Below are 21588 nucleotides of genomic sequence, written 5' to 3' on the forward strand. Positions count from 1 at the left end.
TGCCAGGGCATGGAGAGAAAGAGATGCCTGGGCATGGGAGAGGGAAGGAGATAGAGATGCCAGACCATGGGGTGGAGTGGGAAGGAAGGAAAGGAGAAGAGAGAGATTCCAGGAGACAGAAAAATAGAGAGGGGGTGAAGCTGAAATGAATCATATACAAAGGAGACAGTTTATGGAAGGAGCATAGAAAGAGGGAAGATACCATATGGAACAGAGAGTGGGCAGGGACACTGGATGGAAAGGACAGAAAGGGCAGAGAATGGAAGGGACGAGACAGAGGATGAACAGTAGATGGAAGGGGTAGAGAGAGAGACAGACACTGGAAGTGTGGGGGAGAGGAGGGACAGACGCTGAATGGAAGAGTGGGGGATAGGAAGGACAGATGCTGAATGGAAGTGTGGGGGATAGGAGGGACAGACGCTGAATGGAAGTGAGAGGAGAGGAGGGACAGACACTAAATGAAAGTGTGGGGGAGAGGGGGGCAGACTGAATGGAAGTGGAGGGAGAGGGGGAGCAGACGCTGGAAGGAAGTGTGGAGGAGAAAGAAAAAAGGGCACATGCTGGAAGGGTTGAGGGAAAGAGGTGGCGAGCTGTAGGTAGACAGTAAAAAAGGAAATTGATGAGAGAGTAGTAAGAACGTAATCTAGATGGATGCAGAAAATAAATTGAAAAGGAAAATGAGGGAAGAAAGGGATTGCAGAAGAGAAGTGTGGGAGAGGGAAAGAGAGGAGAGAGATGCCAGACCAATGGGGGTGAAAGGAGAGATGGAAGGGGGAGGCATACAGTTTCTGGAAGGGGCATAGAAGGAGAGAAGATGCCATATAGGGGCAGAGAGATGGCAGACAGTGGATGGAAGGAAGAGAGTAACAAGAAGATGAGGAAATCAGAAACCAGAGAAGACAAAGGTAGAACAAAAATTTTCTATTTATTTATTGCTTTAGGAGACATGTGTCACTGTTTCTGTGGTGTTGCATTGTATGCAAAGTCCAGCTTCTTGCTGGTTCAATTTAACCTTTGTCTATGTATTTCTATTTTATCCCCCCTTTTACAAAACTGTGGAGCGTTTTTTAGCGCCAGCCGTGGTGGTAGCTGGTCTGATGCTCAGAATTCCATGAGCGTCAGAGCTGTTACCACCGTGGCTAAAATCCACACTTAAGTTTTGTAAAAGGGGGAGGGGTTAGTTTGTGATGACATTTCATACTAGGCAAAGGTGTTTTCTGTGTTCTGTGTGTTTGAAAGACATGGTTTTCTGTTGGGATTAACGGTGTAGGATTGATCTGTACTAGTCTGGCTTGTCTAGTTTTACAATAGATGTATTGATGTTGTACTACTCACTGCAGTATGTAAGATGCTGCCTTTTCCTAGATACTCATGTGTGACGTGTGGCTTGTTACTAAAAATCATGTTTTTTGTACAGACGGGGGGGGGGGGGGGTGCCAAAAAATGATGGGACCAGGGTGTCACATATGCTAGGTACACCACTGCTCCCCTCTTAATCTCAACCTCTTTATACCTCTAAACTTTATTTTTCTACTGTGTCAAGCTCTTAAAATACTTTAAATAAACAGAAGGTGTCCGTACCAGTCTCCTTTAGCCCTAATGACTGTGCATGAAAAATCACACCAAAATTGGCGTTTTCTAGGCTTTCTGAGCCTCCTTAAAGTTCCCAGCATTCTCTGGGCCAGTTCTTAAGGAGAATGTGCATCCTTCTTAAGGAGGATGCAATCCTATTGTTTGCGTCCCCACCGCGGCACACCAAAGGATCCTTGCTTGGGTCTTTCCTGCCCCCAGACCATGTGTAATATTAAAATTTTCATTCCTCCGAGCCTAATACCCCAAACTGTGGCTTCCTTTACTACTTGGGCTGTCCTTGGGGCTTCCGTATATGCACAGCCTGTGAAGTCATTCCTGCCACTCCTCCTTACTGCTAAATGAGCCTTCAGCAGCTTGGAAACAGAGCCTCGTGTCATGCGGCCCTCAACTGCAGACGCCTCCTGATGCCTCTTCAAACCTAGAGACCTCCCAAGTAAGAAAAAAATATTTAACTATAGGTTACACAACCATAAATATAATAACTGTGAAGGGGATAAAATTATCTAGTCTGGGAGACGTTAATACGTGGGACAGAATACTCCCGAGTCCTGACAGTGTCAAAGCTAGTGAGCATGCTCTCACAGAGGAGACAAAATCCGAGACCCCTAAGCACTAGAAAACAGAGAGTGTAGTGGCCCCCTCCAGCTGGGGCTGAACCTCCTCCCTGGGATCAGAGAAGGGTCTCAGCTGTAGGTGTCAGTATGGACAGCAGTGATTCCGCTTAAGGCTTTACTGATCCTTAGGATATGAGAGGTTTTAGGTCCCAGATGATGGAGCAGAGGTTTCTGAGATCAGCTTAACTCAGGAGACCTGAGGAGAACAAGAAGCAGAGAGATACAAATAAGAGATGGGAGGTTAGTTCTCAAACTTCTCAATAAGATCTAGATTTATTTTGCAGTCTGACCCCTCTTCTCAACCCCATCCCATAGCAGGCCAGATCTACCAATCAGTGTGTCCATTTGTTTCCCTCTTGGTCTGATTTTCTATATCACCTTCTTATGTTGTGAAAAATGTGTTAGGAAAGCCTGCTTTATAGATGAGGGATATTCTAAACAGAGCTTCCCCCCTCCCCATGTTTACTGCCCAATTGTATGATGGGCAAAGAATGCCAAAGATATATGATGTGCACAGGCATGCTTCCATGTGAATTCTATGTAGAAAACCACTCTGGGTATACCGGTATATTGCAAAGCACCCAACCCCCCAACCATATCCAAGTTTCCAAGTTTATTAAAGATTTGTTATCCCACCCATAAACCGGGCTATTAAATACAAAGTCCCTGGGTGCATTCTAGACAGAGATTCTCCTGAGCATATTCTGCACATGGTCCCACACTAAATATATGTTGAATGGTTCCTGTTCCTCTGACTGCTCAAATACTATCATTTTTCTGTATTCAGAGGGAAACCGAGAGCAAACAAAACAGAACTGCAGATCTGTACAAGACGTAGGCAAAATTTATCGTGACAAAAAATAATTATTTGCAAACCCTTTTACCAATCAAGGGACCCGACACAGTCCGTGTTTCGGACAAACCTTCGTCAGGGGTCCATGGTAAAAAAGGGGGGAATAACAAAAAAAGTCACAAAAAATTGTGGAGTAGCAGCAAAGTATAAGCGACGTCGAAATTCACCACTGCAAAAAGCCGTCGCAAAAAAGGGAAACCATCAGGCACAGTCACTCGCAGTCTCTGCTCAAAGATTATTTACCTTCATTGGGAGGAATCCTAAGCTGAGTTGTACCTGAAAGAAATAAGAAAACCAATTCAGAATTATTCACTTTGACAGAGCATTTTCATTAGTTTAGATACAAAGAGTAAGATCTGGAAATGGAGCATGTGAAGATTTATACCCATGACAAGGAGGCGCCTTAGCCAATCAGCAAACTCTCTAAGTCACCACCCATAACAAATAGTGATTATTACATCATGAAGTTCCAACCAATAACTGCAAGAGTTTAACAAAGACAGATGACCCAAACCAATGCGATGCTGTCTAAGACATCAAAGTGCCCAACCTTACCCACTCCTTTTACAGAGGATTCTGATGTGTATGGGGATAATTCTATAAACTGGTACCAAGATGTAGCTACCACAAAGAACCATGCATAGTGCCAAATCTATAACAGCAACTGGGTTCAAAGATGCCGATATAGGATCAGAGTGTGAGCACTGGTGGCACGATCATTTAAGAGCATCAACTTATGTCAAGAGCAGGTGTAAGTGGAAGCAACAAAGTACGCCAAGGTATGATCAGAATCGATAGTATTCTCTAAGTTGCACATGTTTTGGAGAAATGTCCAAGGCCCATCCATCTTCCATCCCATGTGTACATCCCTCTCGCATTTACACTCCAAGTGACTTAGGAGCAAATGTATGTAATAGGACAACTCCTAGTATTACATGAGTAAATGCCAAATATTGGCGCCAATCCATGTTTAAAGGCTGTCATTCTATGGGATACACATGGGATTAGCAACTAAGTTTAGGACCCAGTTAATGCAATGGTCTTACACCTATTTCTGGAGGGCTGATAGGACAGTGATAGGAGTCTAGAAGCCTGCAGTGTCTGACTCCCATCATATGGCTGTGAGCATGGTTACCTTTAGGAGTGATGGTGGCAGTAACAGGAGAGGTGACATTATCTGGTTGTGACTGCAGTTACCTTTCTTACTCTTCAAATAAATGATGAGTCCAACTGTGATGAACACAGCCCCCAACACGAACCCCACGATCCCCGTTAGCAGCTTGCTCCTTGCAGACTCTGAGGTCTCAGGCTCTGCATGAAACACATAAGAAAACAGAAGAAACAGTCCACCGCAGTTCAATCACCCCAGCATCAGCAGCGGGGAAAATGGAGACATAAGAAAAAACCAGATGTAATCAACAAACTTTATTTGCATCAACACAAATTTCAATGACATGGGCCATGTTTCAGCCTCAGGAGTCACAGTGAACTGGGTATGGCCCTGCCCTTATCTAGTGATGCAGAAATCCGATATGAACTTCATTGTGACTGATGAGGCAGGTTCTTCAGCCGAAACACGGCTACTGGGGGAGTGGGATTTTAGGGGGGGTGCTGCCTGGCAATGGCTGATAGGGAAACATAGAAACAAAGAAACATAGAAATAGACGGCAGATAAGGGCCCACGGCCCATCTAGTCTGCCCACCTTAATGTCCCTCCCCTACCTTTGCCCTGTGAATAGATCCCATGTGCCGATCCCATTTGGCCTTAAAATCAGGCACGCTGCTGGCCTCAATCACCTGTAGTGGAAGACTATTCCAGCGATCAACCACTCTTTCAGTGAAAAAGAATTTCCTGGTGTCACCTCGTAGTTTCCCGCCCCTGATTTTCAACAGATGCCCTCTTGTTGTCGTGGGACCCTTGAAAAAGAAGATATCTTCCTCCGCCTCGATGCGGCCCGTAAGATACTTGAACGTCTCGATCATGTCCCCCCTCTCTCTGCGCTCCTCGAGCGAGTATAGCTGTAATTTGTCAAGCCGTTTTTCGTATGGTAGATCCTTGAGTCCCGAGACCATCCGGGTGGCCATTCTTTGCACCGACTCCAGTCTCAGCACATCCTTGCGATAATGCGGCCTCCAGAATTGCACACAGTATTCCAGGTGGGGCCTCACCATGGATCTATACAATGGCATAATGACTTCCGCCTTACGACTGACGAAACCCCTTCGTATGCAGCCCATGATTTGTCTTGCCTTGGACGAAGCCTGCTCCACTTGATTGGCAGACTTCATGTCCTCACTGACGATTACCCCCAAGTCTCGTTCTGCTACCGTTTTTGCTAGGATCTCGCCATTAAGGGTATAAGACTTGCATGGATTCTGGCTGCCCAGGTGCATAACTTTGCATTTTTTGGCATTGAAGTTGAGTTGCCATGTCCTAGACCATCGCTCCAGTAGGAGTAGGTCGTGCATCATGTTGTCGGGCACTGAATCTTCGTCTGTTGTGCATTTGCCCACTACATTACTCAGTTTGGCGTCATCGGCGAATAATGTTATTTTACCTAGAAGCCCTTCTGCCAAGTCTCTTATAAAGATGTTGAATAGGATTGGGCCCAAGACTGAGCCCTGTGGTACTCCACTAATCACCTCCGTCATTTCGGAGGGGGTGCCGTTCACCACCACCCTTTGGAGCCTACCTCCAAGCCAGCTCCCAACCCATTTCGTCAATGTGTCACCTAATCCTATAGAACTCATCTTGCTCAGTAACCTGCGGTGTGGTACGTTGTCGAATGCTTTGCTAAAGTCCAGGTACACGATGTCCAGGGACTCCCCAATATCCAGCTTCCCCGTTACCCAGTCAAAGAAGCTGATCAGGTTGGATTGGCAGGATTGGATTGACAGGCATCTTTCCCGCAACCAGGTGGTGGGGAGTCACTTAATGGCAGGAAAAGTTTCCTGCAGGTCTGAGCTGTCAAGACTTACTTTCCTGTCAATGCCTGAGCCAATCAGCACTCAGGCACTGATCAGAAAATAAGGCAATGACAACTCAGACCTGTTGGCAAATTTTGACAGCAAATGTGGCACAATGAGGTTAGAGAGTCACTCGGTGATTATAGAGAATCGCAAGGTTTGCTCATTTTAATATTAATGACCTCGTACTAGGTTTCAAGGTTTTATTAAAATTTGATTTAATCGCTTCTATAATTTCTAAGCGAGTCTACAATATATATAAAAAAGAGTATGAACTTGATAAAAATGCCATTAACAATACCATTAATACTTACAAAAAAAACCCCAAAAAACAAATTACAAAAAAACATCAACTAATAATTGGCTTATTAAAAAGGGATAAATGAGACAGACGGACGGGAGAGAAAAGGAAATAGGGTTGGAAATACAATTTGGATAGGAATAAAAGACAAGGAAAAAAACAAAAGGAAAGGGCTCGTTGCTGCTTAATTCCTTAAGGAAGTTAAAAAGGATACTGTATTACATCTGCATGGCAGTATCAGAGAGTGCTAGAAAACTCAGGAAAGACCATCGTAAGCCGTTTTAATAACCCGTCACTAATATATAAGCACGATAATCCAGCTGGTACCGGTCTAGCGAACACGTTAAAGGCAGATTTTAGTTTTCAGAATCTGTCGCTCAGTGATTTATTTAAATAAAAATAATTTTATTCACATAAATTAGTCTCCTGAAAATTGTCCACTCTCAGTGCCCTTTGGGGGCAGGCCTGAAACTCCCCACATTAGAGCAGCATCTTTGGGGACTTTTCACCCATGACCTCTGCACAAATTTTCATAGAGAAGGTGAATTGTTTTACTTTGGAAATACCTGGGTTTAGGGTATGTGCATCTGCTTTGTGCAGGAAATAATTTGCTTGAATCTAGGGAAAAGGGGTGTCCAGGAAAACAGGAGGCATTGGGATGGGCCACCCCAGAGATGTGGAAATCACTCCTACTTCCACCGCTAGGCCACCAGTGATAACTTACAGTAAAAAAACTTACAGTAAAAAAACAAGTTAAACAAATAATTTTTTTTTTAAACCCAGTTATATTTCTCAACATAGTCTCCATTAAGGGCTGTACACTTTGTCCAATTTTTCCATCCCATCAGAAAAATAAGTTTTTGTCAAATTTAAAAAAATATTTGTTTCACTTATTTATGTCTACCAAAATATTCAAACCACCCTCGTGTGACTTGGGGAGGGAGATTCAGGGGCCACTGTGGTGGTTGGGAGAGCCACCAGACCACCATGGGTTGGGCTAATGCTCGGTGGGAGGGGGTATTTTGGGGGAAACTGGAGCAGGGTGGTTGGGTTGTTGGAAGAGAAGCAACTCTAGGCACCTCTCCATGAACTCTTCCAATGCTACCCAGATCTGGCATTAAATTTCCAATCAGCCTCTTTTCTTTAAGGAATTGCGCATTTCAATGTAAATAATTGATTTGCATTTCCCCATTTCACTTCATTCAGGATTTTATAAACCGTCTCTTCTCCACATGGAAGAGCCCTAATCTCGTTACCCTTTCCTCTTTTGAGACTCGTTACGTCCCCTTAATCCTTTTGGTCTCTCCCTTCTCTGAATCACTTCTAATTCATCTGTATCCGTTTTAAGATCCAGAGATCAGAACCATACATGGTGTTCAAGATACAGTTGCACCAGAGGGTGATACAGAGGCCTCAGGATATTTTCTCTGTTTGGAACCACAATATGAAAGTGAAGAGTGAGGGTCCGAGTTCATTATGTTCAGTCCTAAGGACATAAACGTTCACATCCCTCTCCTCGTGAGAGAAGACCCAGAACCCTCCGTGCTGCTGAGAATGGGGGATAGGAGGCTACACTCCTAATAGGACACTGGGGGGATAATTTTATAAATGATTTTCTTTATACAAAGCTTGTAGTGAACATATAAAAGACCTCATGAATTTCTCCCACTCCTACAAGTGCACCTAGTAACTTTTACTCAAACTTTTACACGACCTGACATTCTGTGTGTTCAGGGGCTTAGTTTGGCCAAAGTGGTGGAGTCAGGGGAGTTGGCAGACACCTAATTTGGAAGGGGCCAAGGTGGGTGGGCAAAGGAACCCCAACCACCGCTCTCTGCCTGGCATCTCTTCCCCTGCCCTGCATTTGATCTGGGTGCAGAACATCTACCCCATGTGATTCAGCTGTCAACTACCACCCCTCCTCCCAAGATAATCCAGATTTCAATTCCCCCCCGCCATAATTGTACCTTACAAACACCACTTTGCCAGTTGTGAGCAGTGTATGATGGTAGCTGCTCAGCATCAGCTCACAGCCTTCTCTCTGATGTAATTTCCTGTTTCAGCATAGATGGGCCTAAGTCACTGCAGGAGAAGTGGTATTAAAAAGTAGGCGAGGGGAACTTCTCAACTGGTGTGACTTGGGGATCCCTGAAAGTGACATCATACGTCTTCAGCAACTAGGTGGGCCACTGTCACTTGATAAAGACTCACTTCCACGAAACCTTTAAAATAATCTCCCAACCTAGGGGACCCGCTATAAAGTTATAACCCAAATATAGAGAAGGGGGGAGGGTCTCTTACCCCACTCCATCCTGAGAGGCTGCTGCAGGCTGCTGTGCTCCACCTCACACGTGTAGGTGTCTCCGTGTTCCGGGACCGTCTCCAGTATCGCATCCACCCGATAGGTCCAGTCTCCGTTCTGTAAGAGCTCCGCATATACCACGCTGCTCTCTTCCACCCCATTCCTCAGCCACTTCACCTGAATCTCGGAGGGGAAGAATCCGCTGACGATGCAGACCAGGAGGCTCTGGTGCTCCAGACCGAAGGACTTCGTAGGGGTGATTTTAACTTTGGGAGGGACTGTAAGACAGACATACCGGCATGGGGAGAGGCAGATATGGTCTGGGACTCCACAGAAATTCATAACAGAGAGAGAGAAATCCTGGAAGAATCCTGGTTTAATGCCTGAGCTGGGTGGATCCAGGGTTGCTTTCACAGTCCCTTAGATGGGCCTAGATGTTTCTGCCTGCCCAGTTTGGGTTCAGACCATTCCTCCCAGCAACCACAGGCCAACAGCAGGGGGTCCTATATGCTGCCGGCAGTTGATCCGGAAGCCTTCCCTCTGACATATTTGCATCAGAGCTGACACGGAGACAAAATTTTTTCACTGCCCCAGTCTTTGCCCCATTCTTGCAAGATTTGCATTAACTGCACTAGCGTCGAACACTTATGATTTTAAAGTGTTCGAGGCTTGTGCAAATAAGGACAGAGCTTGCAGGAATTGGACAAGGACAGGGACAGAATTTGCAGGGATGAGATGGAAAATTGAGTCCCTGAGTCAATGCTTCTGAGGCAGCCATCCGCAGCATGTATGTAAAGAAATGGTATATGGGGGGTGGGGAGGGAGGGAGAGAGAAAATTTGTCACATAGGCTGGGGGTTGGAGAGGGAAGGAGAATGTATTGCATATGTTGGGAGTGGAAAGGAAGGAAGGAGTCTGCTGCATAGGCTGTGGAGAAGAAGGGGAAAGAGAGAGAGATATCTGCCCACTTTGGGCTCAGGCTTACTCAAAACTGGCTATCTGGGTTTGCCAGTTAATGGTGAGCTCCAGACTGAGGCTGGAATAGGCTGACAAAGTGACCAGAGTAGAAAAAGAGGGGGGGGGGGGGCAGGGAGGAGGTTGAAATGAAGGGTTGAAGGTGGATCCAGCCTGGCTGTAATTGAGCTATAGGCCATAATTGAGCAGGGTAAAGAAGTAAAGGGGAATGGCGGTGGCCAGAGGGGTACAGGGTGACAGGTGCAGTGGCAGAGGGGCACAATGGTACCGTACCTGTCTTTAGGAAGGGAGGGAGGGAGAGAACATGGGAAGGGAGGGGTGAGAGGTGGAGCATTTAAGAGAGAGTGCCTGAGGGAGAATGTTTTTTGGCTTTTCCATTTGATTAGTGAGGGAATGCCCTTGAACAGAGTTCCCCCTTTGACCACCAGGGGCAGAAGAGACCCCAGGCCCTGAATCTCCTAACTGCGCTTGCTAGAAATTAAAGCTCTGGGAATCTCTTTTACTTCCTGGTGGGAGGGGGCTGTCTCTCTCTCTGAGGGGGGGGAGGTGCTGTCTATCAGTCTCTTGTTTCATACTCCTGATTTTATATTCCCCCCCTAGGAGTGAGGAGGGGCTTTGCACGGCTTTTCTTTCAGGCTGACCTCGGAGCTGTCTCTAGATGGGTCGGGGGAGGGGGGTCTCGGCCCTGCCTGTCTCTCTCCTGTGCTCTCACCTCTCCGTTCAATGATGAAGGGTTTAAACACCCCGTAGTTGTGTTTGCAGAATCTCTCCACCGCAGCCCGTCTGTCCTCCAGGATCGCTGTGTCGTTGTTCCAATAATCCGCCGCAAACACCCCGCGCTCCGTCCTGCCCACATAGTGCCCGATGTCGCTGTCGAAGTAAGCGTACTCCTCCCGGTTAATGAACTCCCGCTGCAGGTAGCGCATCCCCTGCCCGCCGTCTCCGAAGTGACACTCGGCCTTCGACTGATAGAGGAAAACTGCTGCAGGAAAGAGAGAGAGACTGTAACACCCTGAGAGACTTACAAAGCAAAAGAAAGAGACGCCAAGAGGCCACCGACCCACCCAGTACAGTTTCGGAGAGAGAAAAGAGACTCACCCCGAGAGACAGCAAGAGGCCACATGTTAACATCCTGAGAGAGAGAGACTGCCACACACTCCGATGACTAGAGACACATGAAGAGACACCTCCAGACAGACTTAAAGCGAGAAGGAGTGGCGACTGTCGAGTCTCATTCTGTTCTGTTTGACATTGAGGCAATTTGATATTTTGATCTATTTTAGGGTTTGGCCTTAGGCCAGATGCAATTTGATTTTATTATGTAATTGTGCAATTCGTTTCCTAGTGTGATTTTGGATTGATTTCTACGAAAAATATTATGTCTGATTTTGGATGTTATTATGTAACTTGCCCTGGATGAACAAACAAACAGACCAAATTTCTTTACCCCAAACGATCAGACATGGGGACAGGAGGAAATTTAGCTGGTCTCTGAGAAAAAGGAATTTGCAGTCGTCTCTCATTAATGAACCAAATCAGAAAATGCTTTTAGAAATTGCCACAGGCCTTAGATTCACCACTTGTGAATTTCAGGTTTATTTAAAATGTGATTATATTGCTCACAATACACCTTAAAACAGAGTACATTATTATAAAATAAGGATGCATATCAAACCATACAGGACCAACATCATACAAAAGGGTGCGGGTTGAACATCAATAAATAAAGGAAGAGAAGCTTATAAAGGATTGACAGGGGGAATCTCTGATGTCTCCTGAGTTGGATATTTCTTTAAAAAGAAGCATCATACATTTGGTATTTAAGTTGTGAAAAGCATCTTTAAATAAAAAAGACTTTAAGCTGCTCTTAAAGCAGTCAAGTTTTTGTTTTTCTCTAATAATAATAATAACTTTATTCTTTTTTCCACCATAATCGTGTGACTTCCAGGCGGTTCCCATTGAAGAGAGTTGGACAATCAGTGAGTTACAATATGCAGAATCTTAAAATACAGCAAATTACAATGTACAGTTTATTAAAATTACAACCTTATACGCAAGAGTGGACATATTTGAAGTAATAGAATTGGATTTAGTGTTTGGTGTAGTTACTGTTTAGATGAGAGGGTAGAGTATGCCATAGCTGCGGAGCACAAATGGTGAATATTTCGTTTCTTCGCGTATTTATGACTTTGAAGGAGGGAATTACAAGTAAATTGTGCTCTGCAGATCATAAAGTTCTCAATGGTGTATATGGCATTAAGAGTTTATCTAGGAATGCTGTAACTTTGATAGTCGTATTTTAAAGCAAAGCAAAATTATTTAAATGGCAACCAGTGGGCATTCTGTAGAAGGGCATCAGATGATCAAATTTGTTGGAATTAGTGATGAGTTTTATAGCAGCATTCTTGATTAACTGTAAACGTCTTCGTTGGATCTGGGTGACGTCTTTATATAGCCAGTTGCAATGATGGGCCACGTCTGGCCTTCAGCATTGAATTTCTAGGTTTATAGAGTCAGCTGGTTAAGTGCAATATTCAACCCCTCCCCCCCCTTTCTACCGCATCGGAGCACCATCAGAGCATTTAGCGGAGTAGAAACCTCTACCGCACTTTAGTAAAAGAAGGCCTTTATCAGCTGACAGGATTGACTTTCATGTGAGCTTTTGTGTGCTGACATTGCTGCCGTCATCTGAAACTAAACATGTCTAAGATTGAGCTGCTCCTCTTTCCTCCTAAACCCTCTCCCTGGATTGGCCACTGTGAGAACGGGCTACTGGGCTTGGTGGCCCATTGGTCTGACCCAGGAAGCATTAATAAAACTTTTTAACCTGATTCTACCTTGTTGCACAGATAAACAGACCCGGATCCCTTTTTGTACAAGGACAATATTTCCTTTATTAAAAGCATAAAAATGGGAGATGCTGCACTTTCTCCAATGGCCACAAAGTGTCAGTATTGTCATTTTTATGGAGCTCAGGTTCCTGTTTTCAGAAAAGAGAGACTCCCAGGCTGAGAATAATCACAAGAGGCAAGGCAGGTAGAGAAAGACAGACAGACAGAGAGACCCAGAAACTCACAAATCCAACCAAAACATTGAGCTTCTCCCTTACACACCACACACGCAAAGCATACACACATCCCATGCACATCATTCCAAGACAGTAGAGTTGCTTAGTAATATTTTACTGCTAATAAATCACTTTTTAAGTAAGGCATTATTTTTCACAATAACCTACCTAGACTAGTAAGTACTTGTAACTTATTCCTGTTTCCTAATGAAACTAGTGGCAGTTTTCTTTTAATATTGGAAAATAACTTACCCAACACTGGTTATTCATTACTTTTGAAAGTAATATATTACTAGTGATATGTTGCCACTAATATATTACTGTTACTATTACTTTTCTAAAACTTTCTTTCAATTTCTTTCCTTTCAGATTCTGAATTATTGTCTTTGTTATCTCCTCATAAACCATAAGATGTAACTCAGTAATATATTACTTACACATCCCCCCCCAACACACAAATACAGTCTCTTCCAGCCCCACATATCACCCCCCTCCTCAATTTTTAAGTGGAGAGTCCTGTAATGAGCAATGTCAGGTCTCGGGACTATCACCATCAGATGTTTCCTGACCTCTGATCTTAGAGCCCCGAAATGATCTTTATCTGATGGTGGTGGGTTCTCTGCGCTGTCACGTCTAGAAATATCCTGACCCCAAACCCCTCTCGGATCCTTACCTGGAGGGTCCCCGCAATGAATTATGTGGGTTCTCAGCACAGTCAGGATCACTATTAGAAGTGCCAGACTGCAGCTTCCAGCTCCAGGCGCTCGGACAGAGACCATCATGATCTCAAAGAAGTGACTGAAGCCAGCAGAACGCTTTTCCTGGGTGAGACTGGCACTCAGCCCCCACTGACACCAGCACACCAGTAAATCTCCTCCCCTGAAACACCGGAGAGAAGTGTGTGAGCCAATCATGTTCTGAGGCTCAGCTGCATCATTGGTTACCAGGCAGAGAGAAGTGCCAGGGTTACTGAGAGCCTGGAGTGTGTGCTTTGGACGGATGCTTAGGTGTCACACAAAAAAGACCTTTTGTCTAGATCTAAGTTCTTGGAATCCTCTCTAGAGAATATTGTTAAAAGGGCTTCTTTTCTAACTTTTAACAAGTTAGAAAAGAAGATATTGGCATTGAAGACTTCAAAAGGTGGAGTTTGCCTGAGTAGATGGGGGAGAGGGGTGCTCCATGTTAACCCCGATAAAATCGGCCATAAGAACATTGCACTCTTGGTGGTTGTCACAGATGACACCAAATAAGCAGAAAAGAACTGGGACCAGGATCACGGAGTAGCATAAGAACCTCGAAAACTCCTAAAGAGAAGCCAAAGCTATCACCAGCCAAGATGGCGGAGCATCCCACTTCATTCACCATTCCCGCTGGAGTACAGTTACCAGATATCTGGGAAATCCCAAACATGTCCTCTTTTTACAGGACTTTTCAGGTGACCAAGGAGAGGGAGGGGTGGATTTCCAAAACCTTGACTTTGTCTAGGTTTTGGTGGGCCCTTTGCACAGGGCCACATCTGGAGAGCCTATAAGCATGCGTAGATGTGATGATGTTGCATGCATACGCGCATGCATAGATTATAATCATGTCCCTTCCACGCATGTTCGGAGGACCTCCAGATGTGGCCCCGAACTCAGGGAAGAAGAGATAAAATTCAAGTGGAGGTGGGCATGGGGGTTTAGCGAGGCAAGGCTGGGGGCAGAGACAGAATAGGATGGGGCTGCGGATGCAGCAGGTAGGGGCTATATGTGCTCTTCTTTTTACAGACAAAATCTGGTAACCCCTAAGCTGGAGAGTGGACTCAAAAGATAACTATATATATATCAGCTGCATTAGCAAACCAACTACAGTGGACAAAATGAATGAAAAAGTCAACTCTCAAAATTGGCAATTCTCAGAGGTGGAGCAGTGGTTATCCATGCAGGAGGATAATAGCGCCAATATGGCAAATCAGATCACTGCACTGAGGAAGGAAACCTCTGAATCATAAGATAAGATTGAGGAGCAAGAAAACAGAACTCGGTATAATAACTTACATTTAGTGGGTCTGTCTGAGTGTGTTAAAGATGGTGATTTATACCAAATCTTCAGCAGCTGGCTCCTGGAGAAGCTGGGCTTCTGCAGAGACAGTATCATTTCCTTTTATCTACTGGTTAAACTGGTAAAACTTTTAAGGTGATGGTGGTACAGACAGCAGTGAATGCTCTGGATCTTAGCTACTGCAGGAAGCTTTGGGTTGATCTTTAGGTTGTGGGGAACACACTGTTCAATCTAAGCTGAGCGGGGGTCCTCTGCCTCCAGTCCTGGAAGTAGGGGGTGCTATCACATTTTCAATATTATTGGACAAGTTCTGCAGGACTTCAGAGAACCTGCCTCTCTCAAGCAACTGAAAACACAATAATGAAGTAGCACCTCCTACTGGTAGTAGTTCAGTTGGAGGACTCCTGCTCATCTTAGAGGGAACAAGTGGTGGGGAGATGTCCAGCAACTCCTCTGGATCACAACTGATCTGCTCTGCTGATCCTGAGACACTGCAGCTCCTCACTGGTCCTTAAATGGATCTGATTCTCGTGGGAAGAGGTAAAACCCGGATCCCCTTAACTGAGATTTGTGGGCACCTCTGCAGCTTTAAGTAGCCTTTTGTTCTGCTTTATATTAAGCAGTAGACAAATTAGGCAGTTGCCTAGAGCAGCAACCTCTGCAAAAAAAACCAGAGAGGCGGAGACACTCGAGGAGCCATCAGAGTGAAATTTACTCACAAGGAGGGTCATTTCCTCTACTTCTCTTAGTTTTGTGTTTATCTTGTAAACTTATCTGTTAAGGGCAATGTATTAAGCAAATTAAATTCTACAGCATAATTTCCAAGTAGCCCATTTACCTGGGTTATTAGCCACGTTCCCGGCGAATGGTCTTTAGAAATTGCCCTCATTACACATCACCTACCCAATAAAGTTTAATATTCAAACTGTGAATCCATCTCTGCATTTTTTCAGGATGTTAAAGGATGTTGGGACCATCAGAATTGTTGAGTTTAATTAGGAAAATCTCAACGGGGGAGGGGGGGACCTCTGGACTCACAAGCCCTGTTTGACTGTCCCAACTTATCAGAAGTGTTTTGTTCAGTCTGGCCCCATTTGCAAAGCCACAGCACCTGGTTTCATAAGAAACAAACCTCCCTTGCCTAAAGCTCTGCAGTTACTTCCACTTGGCTTTCAGGATTTTGTGGTGACTGACCTGTTACTGTGTTTATATTGCAAGAGGTCCCATCCCCAAAGAGCAGACCTTACTTTACTGATGACCAATTTAGGACTCAAGAAGATGGATGTCAGAGTGATCCTAGATATTTCCTGTTTTATTCCAATCATGAGGTGGGACTTTACATTTTAAAATAAACCTCTTCCCTCTCTCAAAGAAAGGAGCAATAATCGTTTGCTTATGTAGGTAATACAACCAGAGTGTAACATCTTTCTGTGCTTATAAGATTTGTGGTATGTACATGATTTCTTTGTAAGAAAAGTCACCGATTAATTAAATATGGTATTAAAAGATTTTATTTCTCAAGGAAATTTTTTCTGAAGCTGATACAAAATTTTACTTTCAAGTAATGAACGTATTTCAAAACTAAGAATATTAGCCATCGATTCTTAAAGATGGAAAATGTTTCCCTTTCCCTTAGTTTGTGAATAAATTCAGCTGATGTCTTACACTAACTAGATAGTTACTTTTTCATATGTGAACCCCAGCAAACAATGTGACCAAATACTTTGATGTTACTTTAAAAACTGTTATCAGGAAGACTTTAGTTTAAAACATCAGATACGTATAATGACCCTTTTTAATACAGCCTGTGTTATTACGTTCAAATTCTGATTATTGCTATGAATTGTAATTTCAGGTGTAAAGTCTCCCTTACCTGGGTCAAGAAACCTGCTCCAGCTAAGTGTAAGTGTTTAAATGTTTCTTTTACTCAGTTTCTTCCTCACTCAAGTGAAATCTTTAAAAGTTTCTTTTTCCTTAGTACTCTGGGGCTCATTTTCAAAAGGATAAATATCCAAAAAGTGGCATACAGGGGTAGACAGATGTTTTTCTTGGCCAACCCTTCCAATTTGCTACTTTTAAAACCTAGACTGATATCTACGCTGTTCATCTGTAGTTTGTCTAAATCTCAAAGGGGTGTGTTAGAGGCTTGGTTTGGGCGAGACTAGGATGGGCTTATGATATGGATATTTATCTGCAATTATCAAACATTTTAAGAACACGTCTAGGGCACGAGAAGACGTTTGGGGCTAGACCTGTTTTAATAATGAATAAATACCAATAAGGTGTCTTAGCAGACCAGACGACCACTGGAGGGATGTAAGAAAGACCCCTCCACATTCCCCCATTGATCACTGAGCCGCTCACATCCCCCAAAGAGGTGAATGAAACAGGTGACGCAGTCAACCATAGAGATGAGAACTTAGGAGGTCCATATCCCACTCTAACTACCACACTTATGGTGGAATATGTGAGCCTTCCAAAGGACACCCAAATCCCTCTGTACCTACGTATACCTGCAGGTATAAAGTAGAGAATGACATGGTGACAAAATTCATCGCTGTTCCCGTCCCCGCGGATAACCGTGGGAAACCATCTTCATGTCATTCTTTAAGGAGAGAGGGAAGAATCAGAGTATAATTGGGCACAACCACTGACCCGCAAGCTTTGCTTTGAAGAATGCTGGTGTAGAAGGACCGAGGTTGAAATAGACACTAGAAAATGACATGGGATTATTTCCCGCGGTTATCCGCGGAGACGGGAACGGTGATGAATTTTGTCACCGTGTCATTCTCTAGTATAAAGGCTATTGGTGTGGTATACAGTTGGGTCCAGTGGGTTTTGGGTGGGTTTTGGAGGGCTTGCCATACACTCTAAGTGGGTTATGATGAGATGTGTACCTGAGACCTGTTATGTGACGTTCACTACATTGTCCCCACCGCTCAGCTGGAATGTCTGTGTGGTCAGTCTAGTATAAATGCTGGCCCTTCCTACATCCCAAAGGTTTGTTTTGTACGTTTTTCATTTGGATGTGGGATTGATTGTTTTGGTTTTTTTTTATGGTTCAAAAAGATAGATATCAGAGGGAGAACTCACACAGGTATCTTCTATATATATAAAATCGGAGGTATGTATGTGTGTGTGTATGTGCTGCGATCACGCAAAAACGGCTTGACCGATTTGAACGAAACTTGGTATGCAAATCCCTCACTACCTGGGGTGATATGTTCTGGGGGTCTCGCGGCCCACCTGCACACGTGGGCGGAGCTACAAACAGAAAATCAGATTTCACCCATTCATGTCAATGGAAAAAATGTAAAAAGCTGCCATTCTCACAGTAATTCAAAAACAGCTTGACCGATTTGAACGAAACTTGGTATGCAGATCCCTCACTACCTGGGGTGATATGTTCTGGGGGTCTCGTGGCCCACCTGCACACGTGGGCGGAGCTACAAACAGAAAATCAGATTTCAACCATTCATGTCAATGGAAAAAATGTAAAAAGCTGCCATTCTCACAGTAATTCAAAAACGGCTTGACCGATTTGAACGAAACTTGGTATGCAGATCCCTCACTACCTGGGGTGATATGTTCTGGGGGTCTCGCGGCCCACCTGCACACATGGGCGGAGCTACAAACAGAAAAGCAGATTTCACCCATTCATGTCAATGGAAAAAATGTATGATGTCACCAGAATATGTCCAGATGTGGTTAAATATTAAATTCCCTAAAAACCTGACGCCTCAGCCCCACCACTCCTCCGCATAGTTTGATTCAAAAAGCGGGAAGTTTTAATGTGGGAGCTTCATCATCGGCTGTCTGGTTTATTTATAATTTTCACTTGCTTCTTTGTTTTACTGTTCGTTTATTTTACTATTCGTTAATAAAACAGCAATGTTTTAAAGGTCATAGTGTGAAATTTAAGAATTGTTTATATAACTTTGAGCTCATAAATATGAACTTTAAGAGTTTTTCATATACTCATCTCCGTGTCCACCCAGGGAGTCAGACCCGACATGTTTCACACGAATGTGTTTTATCAAGGGTCTCCCTGTCGAGTATAAAGAAAGAGAAAATAATCAGTTATGGATATATAACCTCTCCCTCCCATATCTAATAAGTTGCAAAACTTTACATTCATTTTTGTGGTATGCTCACCAAGGGCACCGCTGTCATCCGACTCCACTCAATTCATGAGGAAAGATGGCGGCGGCATCCTCGGAGTGGAATTTAAATCCCCTGTCACTAATTTCAAAAACTCCGCCCCCTGCATCCTATTGGTCCTTTCTGTGTTACAACGTGCCCCATTCAATCTCTGCATTCAATCCTTGAGGCTGTACCGTGTCTAAAGAAAAAATGAATCTCTGTTCTATCTCATTCAGTTTCAACCGATCAACCTCCCCCTCCCCCTCCCGCCCTCCTACTTTCCTGATGACCCGCCATCGTAAGTCTGTCACAGTGTGGTTAAATCTTCCCCAATGCTCAACCAGCGGCGCTTGTGCGATCTTGTTTACAATTCTTGATTTATGCTCCGTTAACCTAATCTTAATTTTCCTACTTGTGCGCCCCACATATATAAGGTCGCACGGGCATGTTATAACATATATCACCCCTTGGGAGTCACAGTTAGTAATGCTAGAAGCTGTTAAAGTAACAGGGCGTCCCGGTACTTGCCAGGATGTGCCCTGAATAGCAGAAGGGCACCACTGGCATCTTCCACATGTGCCGTGGTGGCCTATCCTGTGTTCTTCTTCAAAACGAGTACCATATTTTTGGAAATTCACTTGTTGTCCTAGCGTGCTCCCACGGGTATAAGCAATTCTTGGAAAAGAACTCAACTCTATGTGAGGTTGAACTATACACCAATATTTCCTGAATATTTTTATTACCGCTTTTACCACTCTAGAGAAAGGTAAAACGCAGGTAAGCCTATCAGCTTCCTCTTGAATAGTGGTGGGTTCTTGCAGTAAAAGTTCTCTTTGGGCATACTTGCCCCTATACAAGGCCTGCTTTATAGAGCGTAAAGGGTAGCCCCTATTTAAGAGGCGCGTTTTCAGATCTTTAGCCTGTCGATGGTATTCCTCTATAGTAGAGGAAACCCTACGTAACCGCAAGAACTGCCCCACAGGTAGGTTGAAACGTAATTTAAATGGGTGGAAGCTACTGAAATGTAAAATCGTATTTCGTGTGACAGGTTTACGATATAAAGACGTATAAATTTTGCCCCCTTGTATTCGTACTGTGATGTCTAAAAAATCGATTTCAGTCCTATGGTAAGTCATCGTAAATTTTATATTGGGGTCCACTGAGTTCAAAAAATCTACAAATAAATGTAGGTCATGTGCGGTACTTCGCCAAATGAAAAAAATGTCGTCTAGAAATCTACCCCAAGATTCTATATATGTCATCCATGGTGATGTGTAGACCCAAGTCTCCTCGAATCTAGCCATATACAAGGCTGCCACAGAAGGGGCGAGGGTTGCGCCCATAGCCACCCCCTGTATCTGTTGGTAAAACGCCTGTTGATGTTTAAAGTAGTTATTCTTGATGACCCAAGTGGCTAACTGCATCAGGAATTCGGTTGGGATCCGGTGGGGTTCACGTCTTTGGAGGGACTCTCTGATCACGCCTAAAGCTTCATCTTGAGGGATCTGTGTATATAACGACACAACGTCCAGAGTGACTAACCATGTTTCTGTTGTGTTAATTTGGGTATTTTCTAAACTTCTCAAAAAGTGAGAAGAATCCTTAATATAGGATTTTATCTTTGGTACTTCTTCCCTCAGAAAAAAATCTACCACTTTTGAAAGAGGTTCCAGAATAGAAGAACGGGTATTGACGATGGGTCTCCCCGGTGGATTGTCTAAGGACTTATGAATTTTCGGTAGAAATGAGATCCTCGGAATTCTCGGGTTTTTTTCAAATAGAAAGGAGTATTCTTTCTTAGTGATTATCTCTCGCTCACGATAGTCATTCAAAAACTCAAGAATATCTTCTCCCAGCTTTACCGTGGGGTCCGCGTGTAAAAGTTTGTATGCTCGAGTATCCGCTAGTTGGCGTGCTGCTTCATATTCATATTTAGCCCTATCCTGGATAACCGTGGCACCCCCTTTGTCAGCCTTAATGATGATAATGTCTTTATTTGCCAATAACTCCTGAAAATATTGGCAAATAAAGACATTATCATCATTAAGGCTGACAAAGGGGGTGCCACGGTTATCCAGGATAGGGCTAAATATGAATATGAAGCAGCACGCCAACTAGCGGATACTCGAGCATACAAACTTTTACACGCGGACCCCACGGTAAAGCTGGGAGAAGATATTCTTGAGTTTTTGAATGACTATCGTGAGCGAGAGATAATCACTAAGAAAGAATACTCCTTTCTATTTGAAAAAAACCCGAGAATTCCGAGGATCTCATTTCTACCGAAAATTCATAAGTCCTTAGACAATCCACCGGGGAGACCCATCGTCAATACCCGTTCTTCTATTCTGGAACCTCTTTCAAAAGTGGTAGATTTTTTTCTGAGGGAAGAAGTACCAAAGATAAAATCCTATATTAAGGATTCTTCTCACTTTTTGAGAAGTTTAGAAAATACCCAAATTAACACAACAGAAACATGGTTAGTCACTCTGGACGTTGTGTCGTTATATACACAGATCCCTCAAGATGAAGCTTTAGGCGTGATCAGAGAGTCCCTCCAAAGACGTGAACCCCACCGGATCCCAACCGAATTCCTGATGCAGTTAGCCACTTGGGTCATCAAGAATAACTACTTTAAACATCAACAGGCGTTTTACCAACAGATACAGGGGGTGGCTATGGGCGCAACCCTCGCCCCTTCTGTGGCAGCCTTGTATATGGCTAGATTCGAGGA

General features: G+C 44.0%; 1 protein-coding gene across 2 annotated transcripts; it reads right to left on the bottom strand.

The window, feature by feature from the left end:
* Window positions 1-1770: 1770 nt before the first annotated feature.
* On the bottom strand, window positions 1771-13523 carry LOC117350539 (H-2 class II histocompatibility antigen, E-S beta chain-like). Of its 2 annotated transcripts, none has more exons than XM_033924851.1 (6): window positions 13345-13523; window positions 10317-10583; window positions 8630-8908; window positions 4258-4371; window positions 3304-3336; window positions 1771-2403 (listed from the first exon to the last, which is right to left on the bottom strand). In XM_033924851.1, exons 1-6 carry the CDS (start codon window positions 13451-13453, stop codon window positions 2390-2392), a joined length of 816 nt encoding a protein of 271 aa, XP_033780742.1. In that variant the 5' UTR covers window positions 13454-13523; the 3' UTR covers window positions 1771-2389. The 2 variants fall into 2 exon arrangements, with proteins under 2 accessions (XP_033780742.1, XP_033780741.1); XM_033924850.1 differs by having other exon boundaries at window positions 10317-10586; window positions 13345-13522.
* Between the last annotated feature and the right edge of the window lie 8065 nt (window positions 13524-21588).

Source organism: Geotrypetes seraphini, chromosome 16 (genome assembly GCF_902459505.1).
Source record: "Geotrypetes seraphini chromosome 16, aGeoSer1.1, whole genome shotgun sequence".
In the NCBI taxonomy this organism is placed as follows: domain Eukaryota; kingdom Metazoa; phylum Chordata; class Amphibia; order Gymnophiona; family Dermophiidae; genus Geotrypetes; species Geotrypetes seraphini.

Excerpts from the sequence above, each read along its gene's own strand:
- LOC117350539 (XM_033924850.1), bottom strand. The coding sequence starts at position 13,453 with ATGATGGTCTCTGTCCGAGCGCCTGGAGCTGGAAGCTGCAGTCTGGCA. Across the intron at positions 8,909-10,316 it reads CTTCATCATTGAACGGAGAG|TCCCTCCCAAAGTTAAAATC; the intron begins GTGAGAGCACAG and ends TCTGTCTTACAG. Across the intron at positions 3,337-4,257 it reads TTATTTGAAGAGTAAGAAAG|GTACAACTCAGCTTAGGATT; the intron begins GTAACTGCAGTC and ends TATTTCTTTCAG.